Source organism: Cheilinus undulatus, linkage group 21 (genome assembly GCF_018320785.1).
Source record: "Cheilinus undulatus linkage group 21, ASM1832078v1, whole genome shotgun sequence".
Taxonomy (NCBI): Eukaryota; Metazoa; Chordata; class Actinopteri; order Labriformes; family Labridae; genus Cheilinus; species Cheilinus undulatus.
This window is the reverse complement of record NC_054885.1, coordinates 8,518,162-8,542,765: the sequence shown is the minus strand read 5'-3', so window position 1 is coordinate 8,542,765 and position 24,604 is coordinate 8,518,162. Positions and strand designations below refer to the sequence as shown.

Genomic DNA, 24,604 nt, shown 5'->3' with positions numbered 1-24,604 from the left:
CATTACTTGTACATTTATGTTGGGTTGACTTGACTTGTCTAAGTTAAACTGCGCTGTGGAAACTTTCTTCTGCTTAAAAATTCAAATTAAATGTAACTCAAACATACATGCATAACACGTTTGAGTATTTTTCTTAAAATTAAGAGTTCTCCATTCACTGCATTTCTCCCTTATTTCTATCTTATACTTCAATCTTGAATACTTATGCCACTCAAGGTAGATAAACTTAAGTCAAAGGTGAACTCTGAACCAGGAAGTCCATCTCTATCTTGGTCAGTAGACCATCTGCTGTATATTATCTTTGCTCCCTACAGGCAGGACTTCTCTAACTGAGTCAGTAACTTCACTCAAGGTGCATAAATGTCGAATGCCCAAAGGCATGCTGGGAAAACTCTGCTCAAGCAGAGCCTAAGGCAATGAGGTGCATACGCACATGGCAGTACAAACCCAGTGTTTTTGGGTAGAGCTATTACATTCATTTGTCTTGAAACCATCATTGTTAAAAAATTGGTAAAACAGAGAGATTGTACCCACTATAATAAAGATATCTTTTAATTTCTTTAAGTATAACAGTTAGATTGGATATGATTTACCACCCACATTAAATCATTTTAAAGTGTATATTGTCTTAGTAAATGGTGGCACAGTGAAGCCAGGCCTGGTATCCTTCCTTTGCTATCTGCTGCTAAAGAGAGCTCTTACTGGTTCCTGGCAGTTATTGAACTCAAAACTCCAAAACAGCTGACTGAAGAAAGCCAGGGCTGAGTTTTATGCCCGCTTTACACCAAATGACTGAAATTAAAGAAGCACCACAGAGTCAGCTAAACTCTGATGATTATCTATGACAGCAAAAATCAGTGCAAGGCCAACTTAAATGACCTGGCTTAGTGGTGGAAGAAAAAGATGTCAAAAACTTTAGACTTCAAGTTGACGGAGAGGTTTGAAAATTGAAAACCTGTCCGTCTGTACCTCAGACAGACTCTGGGGAGTCAGTTACGACCTGAAAAGCCCGAGGACACTTCCCATTAGCCATGCCAGCTTGTGTGCTTCCAGTGTTTGGTAAGAAGTTGAACAGTGAAGAAGATTACCTTGAGAAGTCCTTGAATAATAGTTGTAGCAGCCAGCCTCCCTTCAAAATCTGACATTATACCTCCATGAATATTCATAGAGACATGACTTCTGGTTAATAAGAGTCTGGAGACCTCATTTAAGGATCTCTTTAATGTGAAATTCATTCCAGTTTCCGCATTGAAGTCTTATTATGACAGAATATTGCTCTTTAAACTGTGCATATTTGGATGAGATCAGAGCAGGAAGCTCTCAGGAGCAGCAGGATCTGGGAACGAACAAAGAAGGCTAAACTGGCTCAGTACAGAAATGTCTATAACCGTTTATTGTGCTGTTACACTGAGTAGTATAAATACATCAATAGACATACTGTTTGAAGCAAGAGCAGCTCAGACACACAAGCTTTAAAAGTGCTACTAAACTTCACAAATTCACTAAGAAATATACGTCCAAAACCCCATAAATCAACACTTTGGGTCAACATCATATTGTAATAGTAGTACCAAAAGCTGGCAGTTCAATGGCAAAAAAAAAAAAAAAGAAAACATCTGGCTTTGAGATTTTGTTAAAAAGAGTGCTGCTAGTTTAAACAGCTGGTTGGCTAAATATAGCTGCATTGATGAGAATAGCTGAGTATCATCTGTGTAACAGTAAATATTATTGGAGTTTTTCCTCAAAATGCCACACATACCAATGGTCCTTTTGCAGCCACGATTGCTATGAAGTCACTCACCACGGTGAACAACTGTAACGTGACTTTATCATGAATTTCAGACACATTTTAAGTGTATTTGGGAGCCATAAAAGTAGCAGAAAGTTACACAATAAAAATAGCCAACCAATGCGTCAAACAAGTGCTAGATATGCATGCAAGTCATGATGTGTTTTACTTGCTTTAACTGTGTTGCGTTCAGTTAAGGCTGTCTGGCTGCAGACCACTGCCGTCAGGACGGAAATACTCCCTAAAACATTCAAAAGAAAATCGGATTAACTTCCAGTTAGGGCAAGGACACCAAAAGTTAAACGTTAAAAATGTGACCAGCAAAACCTAATAATAAAACATTTAATATAGCCAACTAAACAGTCTGCGTACAGAAGATAGAGCTTTTCTGCCATGAAAACAGTCTGACACAGCTAACATAGCTAAAGCTAACAAAGCTACGTTAGCAAATGTTTGGCCAGTCCTCTTTTTTAGTTAACCCCTTAAAGCCCGATAACTCAAATAATGCCAAGAAAATTCTCATGTTTTGGAACTGAGATGTGTATTTTACCTTTTACCAAAATCCCCTGCAGAAAAACATAAAATTTCACATAAATATCACATCTGATATGCATTTTTTGGCAACTGATAACCCACGGGAGGGCATTTTTATCATTTATCAGATTGTATTCAAAAGATTTTTAAGTAATTTATTGATGATGTTGATTAGATAGAGGTTTCATAGAAGTGTGTATCAAATATAATACAATATGCTGTAAGGGTTTAAAGGCCCACTGATCTGGAATTCTGTTCAATAATATTCTGTTCAATATGTTTCATAAATTGCTTTGTAATTAAATGCAGCAATGCCTCTGTATTGTCCCTGAGAAATAAACTGATGCATAGATAAAATAAAATAGCTTTTGCTATGTTTGCTAAAGCTAAATTTCCTAAAGCTTAGCAAACATTATGTTAATTACATAGCTAGCGCAGCTACATTAGCTTGAGCTACTGCAGTAGATCATCATGGAATGTCATATACTCCTTCAGCAAAAGATAAATCTACTGTAGCTAAAGTGTAGCCCCATTTGTGTAACTACTTCTAAAACAGGAAATATGTTATACCTGCAAATAATACCACTACTATTCTGAAGGAGGTGGCATTCCACAGTAGTGGTTTGCAAGAAAGGTGTCTTGAGAGCTGTGATCTGTAGCCATACCTGTCCTCATTCAGTAGCATTAGCATTAGCATGAGCATTAGCATTAGCCCATTTAGTGCTTGTGTTGCAAATAAGATTTGGAACATACTGTTTCATGTTTCATGAAATGATTTATAAGCATCTAATACCTAAATTTCAAGCTTTATAAGCTTTCTGTGTTACCATGGGGAATAAATGGACAGGTGTATTTATTTAGCACCTGAATCCAGTCAGTAATAAGTCCCTTTTGCTGTCCAATCAGGATTGGGATTGTAACTGTGTGGCATCAAATGCAAAAAGTCTATATGATAAAAGTGGCTCTTAAGTGGTCTAAGCATTGAATCTTGTGGAACACCATATTTCACTCTAGTATGGACCTATCATTTACAAACTCAGACTGTAACCTGTCATGTCTTTTGTCCAAGGAAAGACCTGATAAGACCTTCAAGAAGCAATAGTTGAGTGAGTTACGGTGGAACAAGCTCAGTTCCCCCATTAGGTACTTGAACGTGACCTCTGACCTGGTTTACTGGCCTATGACTATGAAACATTAGCAAGAAAAACTTTACTAGTGAACATATATCAGTGGGTGTTATGGGACCACGTAAAGAACCTCCCAGGCCTTTATCAGTGGCAGTGGCAGTGCTTAATACAATGTTTTATTACTTCATTTACGGTAAAACAGTGTTATATTGGAAGGTTATAGCACACCTCTATTAGAAGGTTTACAGTACTCTTTGGCCAGAGAGACTTTGACCTTCAGCAGAAGAAGATGAACATTCAGAAACATGGCGGTGATTTATCAAGTTTTAATCATTGAGACAGTTTCACACACACACACTAATACACACATGCAGACACCGGCCAATGAGCTTAAAGCTACTGAAAATGCAAACGCACACACAGACACACAAAGAGGGTGCAGCAATGTTGGTTCATGCTGAAGGTTCAAGGACATCGCTGCTTTAATGTGAACAGCCAGAGGTTGGACGACACAAACACACACATGCATGAACACACACTTGTCATTCACACAAACACACACACAGACTGTACATATGCAGTCTGAGAATAGCGGCGATGCTGGAGATAAAGCTATAATTGGAAACCCCACCAGGGCTGAGTGTTATTGTCCTGGCTCTCTCTCTCTCTCTCTCTCTCTCTCTGCAGCATGTTTCCTACTGTAGATGTCTCACCCCCAGGGTAAAGGGGTAGGAGGGGGTGCAAATAGGCTCCGCCCAAATCGCCAGCAGCAGGTTTATGTTCTTGAAAAGTGTTCAGACCAAACAGCTGAGCACTGTTTTAATATCATTAGTAACCTGATGAAAATAATACATTAGAATAGTGTATTTAAGTGTGTTTAAAGATGCAGCTTGCAAAAGATCATGATTACTGATATGGACTCAGTGTTGTATCAAGAGCCAGAGCGGATGAGATTAAGAGATATAAACATGAATTGTAATATGGCTGTCTAGTAATTGCATGAGCTTTGGGCTACACCTTCTTTAAAGTCTATATTTGTTTATATTTTGGTGCTAATTAGCACTGTTAACACCAAGCTTATTTAGCTTCTGTTTGCAGTCTCCCATTGGATGAGCAGACAGCTACCAATGCTCCAAGACTTCAAAACGTGATGTTTCTGTGGGAGGGTTGGAAGCATTGAGCACCCTTATTTTTAAGAGGATTTAGGGATGCATTTTAAGAAGAATATAATATAAAAAAAAAGATAGTGATGGGTGCTTAAGGGTGGTGTCACATCCATAATCCAGGCCTAGATTTGAATACACTTTACCAGAGGGGTCTGACTGCAGACCTTATATTTCAGATGCCCCCTCTTGCAGACACCTGCTGTGAGACACGACATCTACCAGACCAGAAAGGATGTAATTTGCCAGTGCAGTGTTTTGTTTTGTTTTTTTTTTTAATTCACAAACAAGGTCTACATTCATGATAAAACCATCAGTAAACATTACAGAAAAAGGTCTGATGTCTAAGCGGGGATTGAATTGTTTATAGACCAGTTTTAGAAGCAGTTATGCAAATGGCGGCTATGTTAGCTTTAGCTGCACAGCAAAGCTTGCTAGCATTGCTTTGCTAGCCACGTAGTTTAAGTTACTGCATAAGATGTTCACCAATGTAGCTATGATAGCTTTAAATTTTGCTACAGAACTTTGTAACATATAGAGCTAACCTGGCCTCATGGGCTTTAGGTTTAGATTATATTACGTATGTACATAACATTATAAGATAACAAAGCTGTTTGCATAGTTACCTTTAAAACAGGTTTAGCAAATGTCGTATAGTCTAACCTAGCTAACATAGCTTTGTATTTTTTAGCTTTGGCTACTTTAATTATGTAGCTCCATTACCTACATAGCTAACCAAGATTTAACACTGTAACCTAAGGAGCAAACTTGGCTTCGTTAGCTTTAGTTAGAGATCATATTATATGCGCATATAATATTTTAAGCTAACAAGGCTAAAGCAAGTCGTTTGCGTAGCTACCTCTAAAACAGGTCTAACTTTAGCAAATATAGCATAATCTAACATAGCTATAATAGCTTTGTTTGTTTTAGCTCTTGCTACCTTAGTTATGTAGCTATGTCACCTACATAGCTAACCTACCTTTGTTAGCTCTAGATTTTGCTACATCATCTTGTAACCTACAAAGCTAACTTGGCTTCATTAGCGTAAAATTCAGATTATATTTTGTATGTACATTAAGCAACACCGTTAACATAGCTACCTTTAAATCAGGTCTAACTTTAGCAAATGCGGCATTCTCTAAAGGAGCTCACAAAGCTCAATTTGACTTAGCTTTAGTTACCTAGTTAGCCTACATTGGTTATGTAGCTAACCTAGCTTCGTTAGCTTTAGAGTTTGCCACATAACTTTGTAATCTGCAGAAGTAACTTGAGATTATATTGTGTATGAACATAATAGTTTGAGCTAAGGAAGCTAAATACCACACTACTTATCAATTAAACTACTGTTCACGTAAGTACTTCTACAAGAAGTCTAGCTTTAGCAAATGTAGCATTATCCAACACAGCTTACGTAGCCTTGTTTGTCTTAGCTACGTTATCCTAGTAGTTTACAAGTCTTACATAGCTTTGTTTGCTTTAGATTTAACTACGGGTCCATTTTGAAGGAAAAGCAGCATAATCTAACATAGATGATGTAGCTTTGTTGTTTAGCTACATTTGTTATGTAGCTACGTTACCTATGTATCTTACGTATCTAACTTAGCTGGGATAGTTTTTTATTTAGCTGCATTAGCTGCTTAGCTATGTTATCAATGTAGCTAATGTGGCTTTATAAGCTTTAGCTACATTAGCTGCATTACAGTGTTTTCATGGAGGATGGGCTTTGAGCAGACTGGTTACTCAGATTTTTTAAAATCTTTTTGTAATTAGGTTTTGCAGGTCAAGCTTTTGACTTTTCATTTTTGGTAGTCTTACCCTTTGTTTAACCCTAACCCTTATGCTAACTAGGAGTTTAGTCCAATATTATCTTTAAAGCTTTTTGTATGTATTTGGTTTCTGGCAGATGAAGCATTTCACTGTAGTGGTCTGTAAGGGGTTAGCATCTGATATCTGCGGTCTGCTGTCAGACTGTCTCGAAAATGTGGACTGTTTAAGAATGTAAAATGTCATGAGTTGGCCCATGTTTCTTAGTTATATGGGGGCCCAAAGTCCAGTTATGCTTGCTCAGTGTGAATGCAAACATACAACACTTGGGGACCAGGCCTGAGGTCGCTACTGTGAAGACATGAGTCTGGCCTTTAAGGTAGCTAGGAGGCTAGCATTAATGTTGCTAATCCATGCATGGATTTTATTCAATCACATCTCAGGACAGCGATTTCAGTGGGCAGGGCTTGCTTGACTGCACCTCCTGAAAATTATAACTACATGTCAAAATGAAGCAAACTGCAGCCCTGTCATTGGTCGCTGGGTATTTCTTGATTTACCAAAAATATCTTCATCCTCTGCCTCGGCTGAGTCAGCAGTCGTCGGTTTTATCTCTTCTGATGTCTGCTGTCTTTTCAGCTTTGCAATAATGCTTTTTAATTGACTGCTGTTTAATATTTCGCTCCAACTGCAAAAACAAATGAATATGAAACCAGAAACTGGCGATTTTAGGATCATAGTTTGGTCAGAGTATTGTAGAGCTATGCTGAAACGCCAGAGCACAAATATGTAGTGCTCATGACGTGTAATCACGGCGTAGCTAAAAAAAAATCAGGCTTTACTGTAGCTAAGAGACAAACAGACTAAAAGAGGAGTAGAAGCCTCTTTCCTTTTGCACCATCAAAGTTTAAATACGTTTTAATTTAATAAGTCTCAGAAAGTCTCATCAATTTATTGTTATGTAAGAGAAACCATCACTTTGGGTTAGAAACTGGGGATGCTAAAGATGTCACACATACACGAACTTGAACACACAATCTGTTGCTTACTCACCCAATTTTTATCTCACTGTCACATAAAAATACACACAAATAAAGCACACATGCACACACAAACCATCAGTGCTGTGAAATATTGCTGAGTCATCGTGCATCCAGCAGAGAGCAGCTGGGCCAAGAGCCAGGAAGCACACACACACTGTGGAAAACATTATATAAGTGTTTGAGTTCGTCTCATCACCCGCTGGAGAAAAAAAAAAATGACAGAACAGAGTCACACGACACCAGGACGGACCTGCAGCCGCTTAGCATGCCGCACATACACAAAGACACCGACTGGTCCAGCTGATGAGTTCATTATCAGCTGTAATTATTTTAAGTCTCACACAGATCTGAGTCAGTCTGACCTCAAAGGACTTTACCTCATGTAATGTGAAGTTTGTGCACGATCTGGTCCCTTTTAACGACTCTATAATCCAAACGAGTCAAACCCAGTCACATACAGTGCACTCAGAAAGTATTCAGACCCCCTTCCCTTTTTCAGTCTTGTCATGTTGCAGCATTTACAGCCTCGGGTCTTTTTGAATGTCACCCAAAAAGCTTTGCACACCAGGACTGGGGGATTTTCTGCCATTCAACTTTTCAAATCCTCTCAGGCTCAGTCATGTGGATGGGGACCATCAGTGGACAGGTATTTTCAGGTCTTTCCAGATAGGTTGGATTCAAGTCAGGGCTCTGGCTGTCCCACTCTAGGGCATTCAGAGTTGTCCCTAAGCCACTCCTGTGTTGTCTTGGCTGTTTGCTCAGGGTCATTGTCATGCTGGAAGGTGAACCTTCAGCCAAGTCTGAAATCCTGAGCACTGCAGAACAGGTTTTCATAGAGGATATCTCTGTATTCAGCCTGCCCTCAGCCATGACCAGTATCCCAGTCTATGCTGCTGAAAAACACCCCCACAGCATGATGCTGCCACAACCATGTATCATTGTTGGGATGGAATTGGGCTGGTGATGAGTGGTGCCTGTTTTCCTTCTGAGATAATGTTTAGAATTGAGGTAGTTCCTTTGACACCTACCCTCTTGGTTTCAAATTCACAATAGACTTACCTCAGTTCAGAAGTTCCCTGTTTTAAATTGGGGATTCTAGGTATAATATTTTGTAAGTTTTTAACCTTGTTGACCATATATTTTAACCTTTTTCATTTATTTTCTGTCTAAATATGACACTTTTTGATGCAATTGTTGTAAGAATAGTTCTTAAAGACAATAATGTGTGAAAATCTGCTGCTGTCAGACAACTAAAGTAAGCATCCAATCAGTTACTTCACTTTCACTAGCTGGGAACTGCCTGAATGCTAACAGGCTACTGCTCGGTAGTCTAAATGATAGCCTACAACACGAAAGACATAAATTCCTGACTAAAATGTTTTTCTTTTTGATAAATATGTACTTAAAGTGATAGTATGGTATTGTTAAAGTTGATTTGTATTAGTTACTTGTTGTGAGTAAGAGTTTAAGCAACGGGAAAAGCAGGTCTATCTGCCCCCCTTAAAGAGAGACTGGCCAGAGTGCTAGCATGAAGGCTAGGCTTTACATCTTTGCAGAAAGGATTGTCTGCTTCACGTAATTAAGTTAATTTTAAGAAAACCTGGCTGAAAAACAACATTGATATATATTTACATTACATACAGTAGCTTGTCCTCAAAATTAGCTAAATTACTCAGAGTAAATGACACTGTTCATGTAGTCATGTAGCCTAGCTTCCAAGCTAGCATTCCAGCTAGTCTCCCCGTAAAGGAGCCAATTTTATGGACTCACCTATGGCTCACAAACTCACTTAAATTGACAAGTACCCTCTTTAAAAATATAAAAAACTCAAATTATGTTAGCATGATTTTATGTTTATGCTTGAATGCTAATATTAGCTGATGTGTAAAATGAGCTAAAACATTATCCAATTGGTTGTTTAACTGCTTAGACTACTGCTTGACAGTCTAAAGAATAGTCTACAAAGTGAAAGAAATTAACTTCTAGTCAAAATAATCTTCTTTTTTTTAACAAATACATACTTAAATTAGTTACTTGTTGATAGTAAGAGTTTTAGCAACAGGAGACACAGGTCTGTCTAGCGCCCTTAAGGAGTGACTAGCCAGATTGCTAGCATCAAAGCTAGGCTATACAGCTACACAGACAGGGTAGTTTTTTTAAGCTAATCTTTAAAAAACCTTGCCAAAAAACAACATTTTTACCTTCACCAAGGAGTTTATGTGATTGGGTGGGTTTGTTCGTTTGTTAGTTTGTTAGCAACATAACTCAAAATGTCATGGACGGATTTTCATGAATTTTTCAGGAAATTTCAGAAATGGTACAAGGAAGAACTGATTAGATTTTGTGAGTGATCGGGATCAGCATCTGGATCCAGGAATTTTTTAAAAGGATTCTGTACTATTGGGAGATAGGGCTAATTGCAGAGGTCTGCACTGTTAGCACTTTACACCAGGAGATGGCGGACATGAGTAACTTCAATCTCAGCAGCATTTTGGGTGTGTGTCTGTTCAAAGTTTTGGAGTTTATAGAGTTTGAAAGACGCACGTCCAGTCAAGGAGACGAGTCGGAGCGCAACAGAGAGAAAGACAGCGAATTGTAGCGCGAATTCTCTCAATGCTGGGAGGAATAGAGGAATATTCACCCTCTGCCATGACTTTCACTCGTCCAGTGAGACCATGGGTGCTTTCGACATGACATGACAGTCCAAACGTCGCGAAGCCAACGCTTTGCCTCACTGTGTCTCCACCCCACCGGGGAGGGAGTAATCAGTGAAATAGATTTTGGGAGTGATCCGGATCACCGTCTGGATCCAGGAATGTTTTTAAAGGATTCTTCACTATTGGGAGATAGGGCTAATGGCGGAGGTCTGCACTCTCTGCGTGCTTTTCCAGTTGCAAATGTAAACTAAATGTAAAACACACTGGGGCTTTTCCTCAAAATTAGCTAAATTATTCAGACTAAATGAAACTGTTCACGTGGCCGTGTAGCCTAGCACTATAGCCAGTCTCTCCTTAAAAGAGCCACCTTTTCGGACTCTCCTATGGCTAACAAATTTACTTAAGTAGCACGTAGCCTACTTTCATTAGAAATACCAAACAACCACTTAAATTATTTTAGGTAGCATGATTTTATGTTTATGCTACCTAAAATGTGTAAAGGGAGCTAATGAGTTATCAGATCAGTTGTTTAATTTCGAAATATGGTCAGATTTACTTACAGATTTTTATTTTTATTTTCACTTCTTCATTTATCCAGATGCAGTAAAAAGGACAAAGATCATTAGGTACTTTAGATGTACAATGCTAATTGTATGGAGTACAACAAATACTCAGCATTTTAGCCTCCTAACCTGACTGTGACATACTTTAAAAATTTTATTAGACTTAGTAAACACACTCCAATAATGCATAGTTAAATATGGAGAGAAACTTTACACTGCGACTTTCGCGGCAGTTTTTCCTGTTGGGGGCGCTAGAGGTGTTGTTTTGAGTTCTGTCTGTGCGGGCTGAAGTGTCGCCCTCATCATGCTGACTCTGAGCGTTCCTCTCAGCTCTGTGGGTGTCTGCAGACAGGAATATCAGCACACATTATTAAACTGTGTCTCCCCGGTTGAATAATAAAGTCTGAGTGATGAGGTGATGCTGATGGAGGAAGAGGAGGAGGAGGAGAAGTGTTGTTTCCTCAGAGACGGAGGTGGGCAGGCTGCAGGTTAAATACTGAGCTGTGAAAGAGGACGGTCGTCAGATTTTCCAGAATTGTGGGTTCTTCTCACCAAACCCAATGAAGCTTTCATTTCCTCAAAAGTCTGCTGATTGTTTAGGGGAATTCTTGCATCTTAAGTATGGTACTACAGGAAGATCATTACATCATTACAACATGGAAAAGAGGGTTAAGTTTAAAAATCTCTTTAAGTAAAAGAGTTTTGAATGACTGATGGTGAATGCAATATTGGCTTTGTTTGCTGGAATGTGCAGAGGTTGCTCTCCAGTCTTATCTGACATGTGTATATGTTTGTGTCTTCTTGTAGCAATCGAGCAGAGCATCGAGCAGGAGGAGGGTCTCAACAGATCATCAGCGGACCTCAGGATCCGCAAGACACAGGTGAGAGCATCAGCAAGGATCAGTCAATGGCCTGATCTGAGCCTCATATTCAGGACTTCACATTATAAAAAGGCCAGTAAAATAAAGCTGTACTACTATAAAATCAAAAAACAAACTGTGTGGAGCTCTAAGAGATTCTTTAATTACTTTTAAAAGATGATTTATATAAGCGGATATCAAGCTCTCTGCCTCTTCCTGTCTCATCACACTGATGGGACCCTGCAGTATTCTGCTCTGTGATTGGCTGCTGCCTCCCCTCTCCTCCCTGCAGGCTGCTCCCTGCTGCCTCCTGGTGGAGTAGAGGAGAACTGCAGCATGGAAACCTTACACAACCAGGAATATCAACCCCTCCACACATCATTACAGTATTAATGAGATGTTAAAGATTTGACAGAAAAAGGTTCCAATAATAGTAAATACATACACGCTTATGCATTATGAGCTTCAGCACTTAATTCTAACCAGCTGATGGTAATCTTTTACAGCCCAGTTCCACAAAAGTTGGGGCGCTGTGTAAAATGTAAAAAAAAAAAAAACAGAATGTAATGATTTGCAAATATCATAACCTCATATTTCATTCACAATGCAGCATAGAAAACATATCAGATGATTAAACTGAAAAATTTTACCATTTTATGAAGCTTATTATGAATTTGACGGCAGCAACACAGGTCAAAAAAGTAGGGATGGGGAAGCAAAAGGATGGAAAAGTAAATATTACTGATGAAAAACAGCTGTAGGAGCATTTGCAACTGGTTAGGTTTATCGGCAAAAGGTCAGAAACATGAGTCGGTATAAAAGGAGCATTTTAGAGAGGCAGAGTCTCTCAGGAGGACAGATGGGCAGAGGTTCCTCAACCTCTTAAGACCTTTACTAAAGATGGCGGAACGATTTCAGAAAAATGTTCCCCAACAAAACGACTGCAAAGACCGAGTATCCCACCATCCACAACACAAAAAATCATCAAAAGATTCAGAGAATCTGGAGAAATCTCTGTATGCAAGGGAGGATGCCAAAGATCAGTATTGGATGCTCATGATCTTTCCGGCCCTCAGGCTTCACTGCATAAAAATTAGCATCACTCTGTACTGTCATTGCATGGGCCCAGGAACACTTTCAGAAATCATTGTCTGTCAACACACTTTACTGTGCATGATACAACTTTAACCTGCATTTGTGGATGGCAAAGAAGAAGCCTTATGTGACCACATTCAAGAAACGCTGCCATCTTCTTTGGGCCAAACTCATTTAAAATGGACTGAGGTAAAATGGAAAACTGTTCTGTGGTCACATGAATCAAAATTTGAAATTCTGTTAGGAAACCACAGACGTCATCTCCTGAAAACTAAAGAGGGGAGGGACCATCCAGCTTGTCAGCACATGGTTTAAAAGCCTGCATCTCTGATGGTATGGGGTTGCATTAGTGCCTAAGGCATGGGAAGCTTACACGTCTGGAAAGGAGCTATCATTACTGAAAAGCATAAAGAGGTTTTAGAGCAACATATGCTCCCATTCAGATGATGCCTTTTCCAGGAAAAACCTTGCTGATTTCAGCAACAGTGCTAACCCAGATCCGTCACAACAGCATGGCTTGACAGTTGAAGAGTCCAGGTGTTGAACTGGTCTGCCTGCAGTCCAGATCTTTCACCAATAGAAAACATTAGAATAGAAAAAAATTCCAAACTCAAGCGACTAGTCTCCTCACTTCCCAGACGGTTACAGACTATTGTTAAAAGAAGAGGGGATGCTGCACAATGGTAAACATAGCTGTGTCCCTGCTTTTTTGGAAAGTTCTGCTGCCATCAAATTAAAAAATGAGCTCCATGAAATAGTAAAATGTCTCCCTTTCAGCATCTGATATATTATTTATGTTCTATTGTGAATAAAATATGGGTTTATGAGATTTGCATATCATTCATTCTGTTTTATTGACATTTTACACGTGACCCAACTTTTTTGGAATTGGGGTTGTAGACGTATGAGGACTGTGCAGAGCTTGTATTTCTTAACTTGTCCTTATAATTCATTAGTTATCATTCTCTTAGTTGAGGTTTTAAATGGGAAAAAAATCAGACTTAATACGTTAAATTTCACTATTAAACCCCTCTGTTCTTTGATTGTAATGAAATATTCCATTGCCATCATTCATGTTATTACATCCTTTACATTATTGCCTCATGTTTTACTTCAATTTGTTTGCTATGTTTACACACGAGGGGTAATGCAGATAAGGTTTAATTGCTTGAAGTTGACCATTATTTGCATTCAAACTGGGCAATATATGCAGTTTTATTTAATGTGCAATTATATCCAAGGGTCCTCTCAAGATTACAAAGAATGGGTTTGATTTTGTAATAGTTGTGTTTGATCTTCATTTTTCTTTTGTAACAACAAGGTTCAGGATCAAGATTTAATTTAGCACCTCCAAGAGGCAATTTGCTTTACAGCGTGCAGTACATCATCACACTAACTATAGGAAGAAACCAAAGGCTATAATAGTCCAGACAAAAGAGTTTTCAGTCTGTTTGTATTGCATATTGAAACAATGTATCCTGCCGACACACGCTAAAGTGTCCTTGGGAAAGACACTCAACACTAAATTGCTCCCACAGTTGCATCAGTGGCGTGCAACTGTGTATGGATAAGATTAGCTAACACTCGCAGACCGCCTCTGCTATCATTCAGTACTAAGGGTATAACAGAATTTGTATTTGTCCTGAACTGTCACAGTTTGACATCATATTTTTAGATATTATGACTTGGTGTACAAGACAGTCACTGAATGTGGAAAAAACAACCACACGCAGCTTAATTACAAATGTCAAAGGATTAGAAAAAAATCAAGTTAATCACATAAATATGCTTTGATTAACCATGTTTAATCATACATTTGAAATACTACCACTTACTTTCATTTTTGTTTTTATACGAGTACAGTAAGCTTTAGTTTGTAAATTTCATCTTGGCTTAGTTATAATGGTTTTTTAAATTACAATATCGTATCTCCCCTGGTATACCTCAGTTTGATCCCATGTTGATGTTAGCATCAATGCTAACACACAGCTTTGGTTCGGCAGCTTTTTGAATCAAAGTTTGGCGTTTTTCAGATCTGGGTCTTTTTCCTCACTAATCACTTTGACCTCTTCACCCCCCCGGAACATAAACATCTGTGCTGAAAGACTATGGGGGAAGTTGTAGTCAAACTTGGTCTTAGGTTTCCAGATTAATCATGAGCATTAACGCATTCACGTAAGCATGTTACCAGTCCTCATAAATAGACATTCTGGGATTGTTTCCCCCCCAAAAAAGGTTTGCATTTATAATGTGAAAACATAACAAAAATGAACCTCTCTTTTTTGTCTATCTCTCTATCTCTCGTCCCGCAGCACTCGACGCTGTCACGTAAGTTTGTGGAGGTGATGACTGAGTACAACACCACGCAGTCCAAGTACCGCGACCGCTGCAAGGACCGTATCCAGAGACAGCTGGAAATCAGTGAGTGCACAAATACAACACGCAAAATATTTAACACAGCAAACAACATAATACCGACCCTTTGTCAAGTCTTCCTCTACTTGGTTGCCGTTATTAGCTTAGACAAAACTCAGCTTACTTACCATTTGAAATGACTGAAAATACCCCCTATTCGAATAACTTTTATTTCAATTTGATTGATTTGATTCTTTTATGAACTTGGCATCAGTGAAAGAATAAAGATGAAGGTAGTAGAGTTTATGAGGATAAATTAAAATCCCCAAAATATGATAAAAATCAATAAAATATAGTCGTTCTGGGATCCCCTGTCCTTCAACGAGCCTATGCGGAAAGCATCGAGCAGGAACAGTACACGTTCCAGCCTTTTCTGAGCCTGGAAGGAAAGTCTGAGGCAAGAAGAGAAGCAAAAAAACCCCAGAGCAGAGCAGACATCAATGACAACAGAACAACACTGATCAGTCAAAAACAGAATAAAGGAGGAGCTGGGGTGGAGGAGGGTCATAAAAAGTGGCCGATGAAAACCCGTGTCCATTGCAGGGTCAGTCAACGTGGGTCTGAATGCAGATTAGAACCTTCCCTTTGCCGACAGGAGCCGATTGTTAGTGTGTTTAAACAGGTTTTTCGGCTAGTGGGAAATGGGTATAACAGAGGAAGCAGCAAAGAGAAGCCAGGCTAGAGCAGTTTAAATAAGGCAGCCTGAGTGCGATTAGCCAATAGCGTGCTTAGAGGCAAATCAGCTGCATGAGATCAGCTGATCTCAATTTAATGGCAGCACTTGACTCCGCGGCCTGCCTAAACTAACCTTTTATGCTCGATTATTTATGTCTGATGCTAGTGATATTGGTTGATGTTAGCTGTGCTCCCTTTAACCATCACCACTTGATATCTTAAATCATTCTTGCGACCCTCTTGCTGCCTTTTAGCCATGTTGAAGTTATAAAATTAAGCTAACAGGTTCACCATGATGCACTGAGAAGACCCAACCCAGATGAAAATTCGTTTAACCTGTAGGAGGCCAGCAATGGTTGCTATGGAGGAGGCTCTCTGATTGGTGGGTTTGTGGCTCAGTCAGAGAGCCAACAAAGGGTCAAGTAAGGAAAGACCACAACATCAGAGTTGCTAATGAAGGAACTGAGCTGTATGATAATAGGAAGCATACACAAAAACATAACTCCCAAACATAATATGCAAACAAGTGGACGGATGGAGATGAAGGGATAGTATATAAATGACTCCTGAGGCAACAGGGTGGAAGAAAGTCAGTAGAGATTAAGACCAATTAAGACCAGAAATGCATCTGTGAACACAACCAGGTCTGCACCCGACCCACGTAACAAGACCCCGCATGGAATGTTGATCTCATTTTCTACCATAAACAATATTTTAATGACTGAATAATTTGAATTTTCATCCCTATTTTGTGATTCCAGTTCGAACCAGTCGTCCATCTCTTAGATAACAAACAAGGTCGACTCGGTCTGCAGATAAACATCACAGGACAACACAAAACACAAGCATACGCACACACCGTGGTCCAAATTAGACTAATAAGCAGAACACACAAACAGAAAAACAGTGGAGGAACAGCAGCAAATAAAGCTGATTCAGACAAATAAACAAACAGACTGCAGAGCTGGTGCAGATACTTTATTCTCAGCAGTTTGACCTTCACTCACACACACACTGTACATCTGCTTCAGTTTCTCTTCTCTGTTGTTCAGTAACAACATAATGAGCTCAGACTGGCTGTTTGAAAAATCTGGGAAAACTCCCCCTCTGACACATTTATTTTCAGTGCTCTGTGTAATATTTCTGTATTTTATCATTAAGTCATAATTAGCTTGTAGAAACAGAAGCTAAAGGTACCTTGAAACAGACACAGATGTGAAAAAGTTTCCTGCAACTGATGCCAATGGCTGCATTAAAACATGAGTAAAGGGTACCCTAAAACCTACCCGGAAGTTAGAGAGGAAATGCTTTGAAAGGTAACCTGACAATAGATGGTAAAGGGTACCTTGTTACAAGAATATGAAGGCTCCTTGAACAAGGGCTTAGTTGTACATTGACAGATAAGCTAATGGGTGTCTTGATTCATTAGTAAAGGGTATCTAAAAATGCCTTCATTCAGCAGCTCTTGGCTACCTTGGAGCAAACACTGACAGGTATTGGTACTCCAAGGGTACCTTGAAACAGATGCTATAGGGTACCTTTAAACAGAACAGAGCCAGAACCAGAATCAGCTTAAGAGGCCAACTATGCTTACACTAAAATAAACCTAATTCTGATAAATAGATGTGAAAGGAACCTTAGAACTGAAGCCAAAGGTAAAATTTGCAAAAATGCATTCATTGATACATATGGTAAAGGGTACCTTGAAACAAACATTAAAGGGTGCAGTGAAACTGTTTTGACAGCTAAGCTGACAGTTAGTAGTTGCAACCGTGCCTTGTTACAGAGACATTAGGGTCATTTAAAACAGAGGCTAAGGGTACCCTGGGAGACTGAGGGCACCTTAAAACAGATGGGGAAAGGTCTCCTGTGACTATTACCAAAGGCTACATTTGTGCAGATGTTTAGGGTATATTAAAACATAAAGGGACATTGAAAGCAACCCTGAAAGGTGCAGGGGTTACCTGACAATAGATGGTAAAGGTTCCTTTTACAGAGATATGAGGGTTCCTAGAACAGGTGCTTTATGGTACACTGGAAGGGATGCAAAAGGGTATCTTACTACCATATATAAAGGGTATCTAAAACCAGACTTTAAGGCTGCCTTTATTCAGCAGTTTAGGGTGCCTTGAAGCAAACTTTGTAGGGTATCTGTATTCCAAGGGTACCTCGGAACAGACTGGAACCACAACCAGAATGAGAAGCAGGGTGCCTCGAAACAACACTAAAGGGTACATTGAAACTGTTATGATAGGTAACTTGAAAATATAAAAAATAAATCCCTTGGTACTAACACAGAGGGAAGCATTGGTACAGTAGTTAAGGGTAACTTGAAACAAACCCCAAGGGGTATGGTGAAACTGTTACACCACTTAGCCCAGTAATGGATGTCAAAGGTGCTAGACTTAACACAGGAGCTTAATGGTGTGCTGAAAGAGAGGCTAAACATTATCTTGATCCATATGTCAAGGGTATTTAAAACTCACTGTAAGGCTGCCTACATTCAGTAGCTCCAGAGCACCTTGAAGCAAACACTAGAGGGCACATCTATTCAAAGGGTACCTTGAAACATATGCTGTAAGGTGCCTTTAAAAATATGTTAAAAGATCCTTTAAAACTAATATCAAAGGCAATAATTGTATGGACACTATTGGAAACATTGCAACATAAGCTGAAGGGTACCTTAAAACTAACCCTGAGGATCACATTGAAATAGCCATTAACGGTAGCTGACAAGTGTGTACAGGCTGACTAGGCTTTGGGGTACCTGGAAGCAAACATTTAGGGTGCATTTACACAAAGGCTTCCATGAAACTGGTGCTAATGAGTATTTTGAAAAAGACTTTAAGGTACCTTGAAATGTATGCTAAAGAGTACCTTTAATAGCTGTTATATTGTAGCTTAAAAATGTAGGTACCTCAAACAATATGAGAGGTTAAAGCTAAATTGTAGTACCTGAAGTAGATGCTAAAAGTTAATTCAAATAGCAATAGAGGGTACCATGAAACAGCCTTTGAAACTGATCCTAAATGGTGCTGTACCTTGAAGCAGGGTCAATTGATAGTACCTTGAAACATAACACAAGAGGCACCTAAAGATGCCTTGTACAAGCCGTTATAAAATGTTTGTTTTACAGCTCAGTGGAAGTGCCTTCATTGGACATTCAGTTTTCATGCTGCAAAACTGTTAAAATGTTCTTGTAAGCTAACGAATTAAGAGGAGCAAATTGATTGTTTATAGCCCGATGTTGGCTATAGAGGACTGGGTTTTTACTTTAAAATGAATGTGCAAAATTTTGATTTGTCTTTGTAAACCATAACTTTGCATTGACAAATGATGTATCATGTTACACGTGTGGCTGAGGTGAAGCTTCAGGTGTTCATTCTAATGCTTTCTCTCTTTCTGTGCTCTGTTTGCAGCTGGGAGAACCACCACCAACGAGGAACTAGAGGATATGTTGGAGAGTGGCAAGCTGGCCATCTTCACCGATGATGTAAGCATCGCACCTGAGCCAGGCTAAGCCGGGTCACTTTTTACCTGCGCCATTCTGCATACCGTCAATCTTTATGGTTAACTGTCGGCGATGCAGAATGGCCATGAGGTGCGCTGAGACATCAAGTGAACATGGCCTTTGTCATATCACAGCAGAGAGGATGATGGGAGGATGTGTGAGATGCTAGCCTACTGCACTGTCAAGCTCTTATTTTGGTGGAGGCACCTTCTGTTATGGTTTCTCATTAATACTCAAGCATGTGCAAGTTCAGCTGCTGCTGACCAGAGTTAGAGGACACATGACTGAAGGGAAGGGTCATGTAACCTGGTGTTGTGGTCAGTGGTCAGTTCTGCTCTAACTTAACACCAGGCTGAAAAACCTCTTACTGACCTCTGCTGGTTGAAACCACAACAGCCTGTGATGTTACCATGTACCAAGCAGGTCTGCAGCTTTAACTAGTAGGGGTCAGCAAGAACTAGGTTTACAGCTGATGCTAAGTTAGTTTGTACACAGATAAGTAAACATTCAGTGACATAGCCTCAGCCACAAATACAGGTTTAAATGAATGAGATTCAGTTCCTTACTTTTTCTAAGTTAGGCTGGCTACACACAAGACAATTTTCATGTCTTAATCATGATCAAACTGGAAGAAAAACAAACATGGAGGATGGTGGATATCCTCAGCTGGTCATAGTTGCAGTGAAAAAAACAAGCAAAAGAATATGGGTGGGCTTGGAAGAAGGTGAAGTTGTGCCATAATTGTGAACTGCAATTAAAGCACAAGCACTTCTAAGCTAACTCTGGTACAACGCATCCGACTGTATGTTTGATATTGTGCATGTTCCCTTGACAAATAAAATTCGATTATGTCCGGGAGCTTATCAAGTGTGTATCATCCAGCTGATGAATCCTCTCACTTTCATTTGTTATTGTTGGTATAGGCAGCCCACTCTAGAATCACCAATATAAACATGTTTTATATTTACGATTCCAGATCAGGGAGGCTAAAATCATCTTGTGCATAGCCAGCCTTACATAAACATTTATGACAAATCAATATGACATAAAACTGCCCTCAAAGCAAAGCTCAAAGTCTACATGACCAAGACCGTTCATAGGAAGATGGAGTAGCCTCCAGGTTTGAAAATCCAATATGGAAGTTCTTCAAATATGCATTCTTCTTAATGGCCAATGCAAGGCAAAAAGGAGTCTGATTTTCCATGGAAGTCCAGCCAACAGTTGATTTATTCGCATAGTGAACACATTCTCTACCAGGTCATGGTCCTATTCTGTTGGTTCAATTGTTCTTCAGTAAAGCCTGAAGTGAATTTTAGAAATTATGGTCACATTTAGAGTTAAATCAGGAAGGGAATCCATCAGGAAATCACTGTCCAACAGACAGTACGTGCCTCTGGGAAAATATGCCAATCCCTCAAGTTTTTAACCACTGCAAGGCAAGACTTCCTTTTCCATATGACATGCAAGTCATACTGTAAATAATCAGTCTTTCACATCCTTGAGAGTTTCTCTCTTCATCTCTTACTTATCTTACTTGTAAATTCCAGGTCAACATTAGATAGTGGTTTTATTTGGGCTTTACTCTGACCTACTTACACAGTAGTCGCCTGGGATTTTAGGGATCATAGGGATTTACTCGCAATTAACAAGTCTTAAGTTTTAACTCTGGCGTTGAAGGGATCTTTTTAGATGCTTATTTTATGAATGGATTGCATCACAAATCAGAGACTCTAAACATCGTGTCATCAAGCAGGTTTTTCACTTCAGAGGAAATGTTTGTTTTGTGGCAGAACCTCTTTATATACCCTCTTATAGAAATGAATTAATCATGAATTACAGTCCACACACTGTTCCTCCAGAACACCTTCAAGACTGCTAATGCTAATTGGTCAAAAGAACTTGGATAACATGCAGGCTCAAAAAAACTAAAACAAAAATGCAGAAATGCTAACTTGGTATCGCCAAACAGTAGTCCATTAACCGTTGGTCGACTTCATGGTGGCTGCACGCACTTCTTTTACACGGTCTATGGTCATTACATGATGAGAAGAGCTAATTTACCTGGTTGGTAAATGTCATTCAGTAGTTGTTTATCTTTACATAAAGACACTGGACTCAAGACTTTTATAGGCCATTTTAGAGTAGCCATAGACAGAAATACATCCACACAACTTACCTTACTCACCTTTTCCTTGATAACAAGTGTATTTGGGTGGTTTTCTTGTGATTTCGACTTATTAATCTCTTTATCTTGGGATAAAAACATTGTTTTTAACCATGATATTGAGTTCAATTCTCGAGATCCAGAAAAATTACTGAAATTAACTTCTTATTACGGGGAAATGGATTAAAATTAGGGCAATAAAATTCAAAAACAAGTAGAAAATAAGAGCTGTTTAAAGTGCAACAATGTCTATGAGAAGCATCATCCTCTATCCTCTGCTCGAATCCGACAACGGTCAGGAGACGATCTTCTTAACTGACTGGTTTGATTTTGCTTTAAAGTAAGAGATATTGGACTTTTTTGTGGTTTTTGTGGTATTTTAAGTTCTTGTTTCTGTTTTTTTTTTTTGGATTCCTTTCTCTTCAAATTAAAATTGTAAATGAGCTAACATGTTTGACTAACCCACCCCCCTCTGCAGATCAAAATGGACTCTCAGATATCCAAGCAGGCTCTGAACGAAATCGAGACCCGACACACCGAGATCATCAAGCTGGAAAACAGTATCCGTGAGCTGCACGACATGTTCGTAGACATGGCCATGCTGGTCGAGAGCCAGGTTTGTGACGTGCCAACCAAAAACGTGTGTCTTGCTTTCAGAGATTGTTTGGGGCCTCACGTTTTAAACTTTGGGATGGGTGGCCTTCTTCTAGGGAGAGATGATTGACAGAATTGAGTACAACGTGGAACACTCCGTCGACTACGTGGAGCGAGCTGTATCCGACACCAAGAAGGCCGTCAAATACCAGAGCCAGGCCCGCAAGGTAACTGAAATAAAAACCTTCAGAAGGTTCAGCTGAGGTGCATTTATCCTGGAATTTAAAAACAATGTCTTCAAAATTACTTGGCCAGGGCTGAGAGGAAAGAGGGACAAGGCATGCCCATTGACTTCTACCTACAGTCCTCATCAACTACAACATTAGTCTATACACTGCTTTCATGGAATTGTTAATCAGCCTTTTCCATGAGCTACCTGAGTGCTAAATTCAGGGAAAAGAACTACATTACCCATAATCCTAGAGCACAACAGTAACATCTTTGATTCTTGGAATCCACATTAAGTCGTACTTTATTAATCCCTGAAGGGAAATTCACAATTTACACTCTATTGTTATACATGCTACACAAACATAGGCTGAATTAATGCAATTGCACATGCACAAGCAGGATCCCCATGGACATGCACTGATGGAGAGACGTCAGAGTGATGGCCTTGCTGCCCTCATTGGAGCGCTGCCATGAGCTCTTGGGGGTTCAGTGCCTTGCTCAAGGGCACTTCGGCAGTACTCAGGAAGTGTCCTGGCACCTCTCCAACTACTAGACCAAAGGCCAGATATGGTCTGACCGGTACTTGAACTGGCGCTTCTCCGATCCCCGGCCCAAGTCCTTCCAGACTGAGCTAATGATGCCCCAAACCATGAACTTCTACACGTGGCTGCTACTACGCAATTTATCTAGAGTTTTAATCTCAATCCCAGTCTCAAAAGTTGGGACGTTGTGTGAAAGATGAATACAAACAAAATACAGTGATTTGCAAATCCTTTTCAACTTATTTTCAGTTGTACGGAGGAGGATTAAGGCCACTGAAAACAAACTTTTTGAGATGCACTATTTTTTCTAACTCTGAGATTAAAGTCAGAGTTCAGTGTTTAGGGTCACAGCATTGTCACTGATTGGTGAAGAACACTGTTGTTTTTAGTTGTCAGCTGATACTTCTAAAGTTAACAGTCATAGAAAAATGGGCAGCAGCTGTGATAACTAAAGCTAGCATTATATATGTCACCTGATACTGCATCAGCCAATAGAAAAATTCAGTTGCAGTAGCTGGGTTTCAACCTGTAGAGGGCTTTCAAGATCAAGAGGGTAAAATTTGGATCAGAGCTGGTGAAGAACATCAATAAGCACCAACACACAGAGATGTTGTCTAGGGGTGTAGTTAGTCTTTAGCCTCTACATGAGACCCTGCATGTACATATGAGGATATTCGATTTTGGTTTTCCTACAACACAGTACTAACATCTGCTATTGGAAATTTTGAGGTAATTGTCTGGAATTTCCATAGAAGTTATAGTATTTTGCATGAAATGTTCGGGGAATTTGTTTTAAAATTTTTATGACCATTTTTGGGAAATATATTTTCATATATTTACTTTTAATTGGTGATTTTTGAGGGGGCTTTATCATTTTTAGGTACTGTCACAGGAATTGGAAATGGGCCTTTTGATGGAAATCTGGGTGAAATACCTGAAATTTTCAGGAATTTCCCATGGAACTTTCGGCAGAACTTTTACCTAAATATTTAGGTTTTTTCAGAAAGTTTCTCTGAAATATTTGAGGATCATTCAAGGAAATTTTGAAGTATTTTTATGAGATGCAAAAAATGATTATATTTTTTGTCATGTCTTGAAAATTTTAGAGAATTTTCGTGGATGTTTTGAAAATCTTTAATAGTTTCAATAAAAGTTAAAGTAATTTGCACAAAATCTTGGGGGAAATTGTTTTGAAATGTTGGATGATGCTTTGAATCTTTGAATATTTTAGGTACTTTCAGGAGAATCTGGGGAATTTATCTGCAACTTTAAGGGAATCTAATTGGGAATTTTGAGAGCAATTTCCTGAAATTTTAATGGACACTTAGAATATGTTTGAATATTTGGGGCAATTTGTTTGGAAATTTTTCAAAATTTTCCATGAAATTTCAAGGGAATTTTTTTGTACATTTTTATAAATTAGATTACAAATTTTGGATAAAAATATCAGGTCATTTGCTTGAAAATTTCAGGAACTTTCCAGGGTACTTTTGGGTGTTTTTAATCTAAATCTGCAAGCTTTTTCAGAAAGTTTCACTGAAACTTTTTAGAATTATTCAAGGAAATTTTGGAGTATTTTTCTGAGAATGTCTGGGAAATTTTAGGGAATTTTGAGGGATATGAATATTTCAAAGGAAATTTGGCATGACCTTTAGAACTTGTAGTGAATGTTCAGTTCATACTAACAAGTTCTAGTAGTCGATCATCAGTTATTAGACATCAGCTTTTGTGTAAACGACTTCCGTTTCAAAGACAAGGCTAAGGTTTTATATAGTATATATTTGCTCCAAACAAAAGCTCAGGTCTTTATAGGTTAGGATGAATAGATTTGGGCATAGTTTAGCATTCCTGTAGCTCAAAAAATTACAAGTTTAACT

The 24,604-nt window shown here is 39.0% G+C and overlaps 1 protein-coding gene across 1 annotated transcript in view; it reads left to right on the top strand.

Moving 5' to 3' along the window:
* Positions 1-24,604, top strand: part of stx1b (syntaxin 1B) — a 115,198-nt gene that overhangs the window by 79,776 nt on the left and 10,818 nt on the right. The window contains exons 5-9 of the mRNA XM_041778279.1: positions 11,448-11,521; positions 14,908-15,016; positions 19,105-19,178; positions 21,839-21,976; positions 22,071-22,181. Of these exons, the coding sequence (XP_041634213.1) occupies positions 11,448-11,521; positions 14,908-15,016; positions 19,105-19,178; positions 21,839-21,976; positions 22,071-22,181 (506 nt within the window). The remainder of the gene's footprint in view (positions 1-11,447; positions 11,522-14,907; positions 15,017-19,104; positions 19,179-21,838; positions 21,977-22,070; positions 22,182-24,604) is intronic.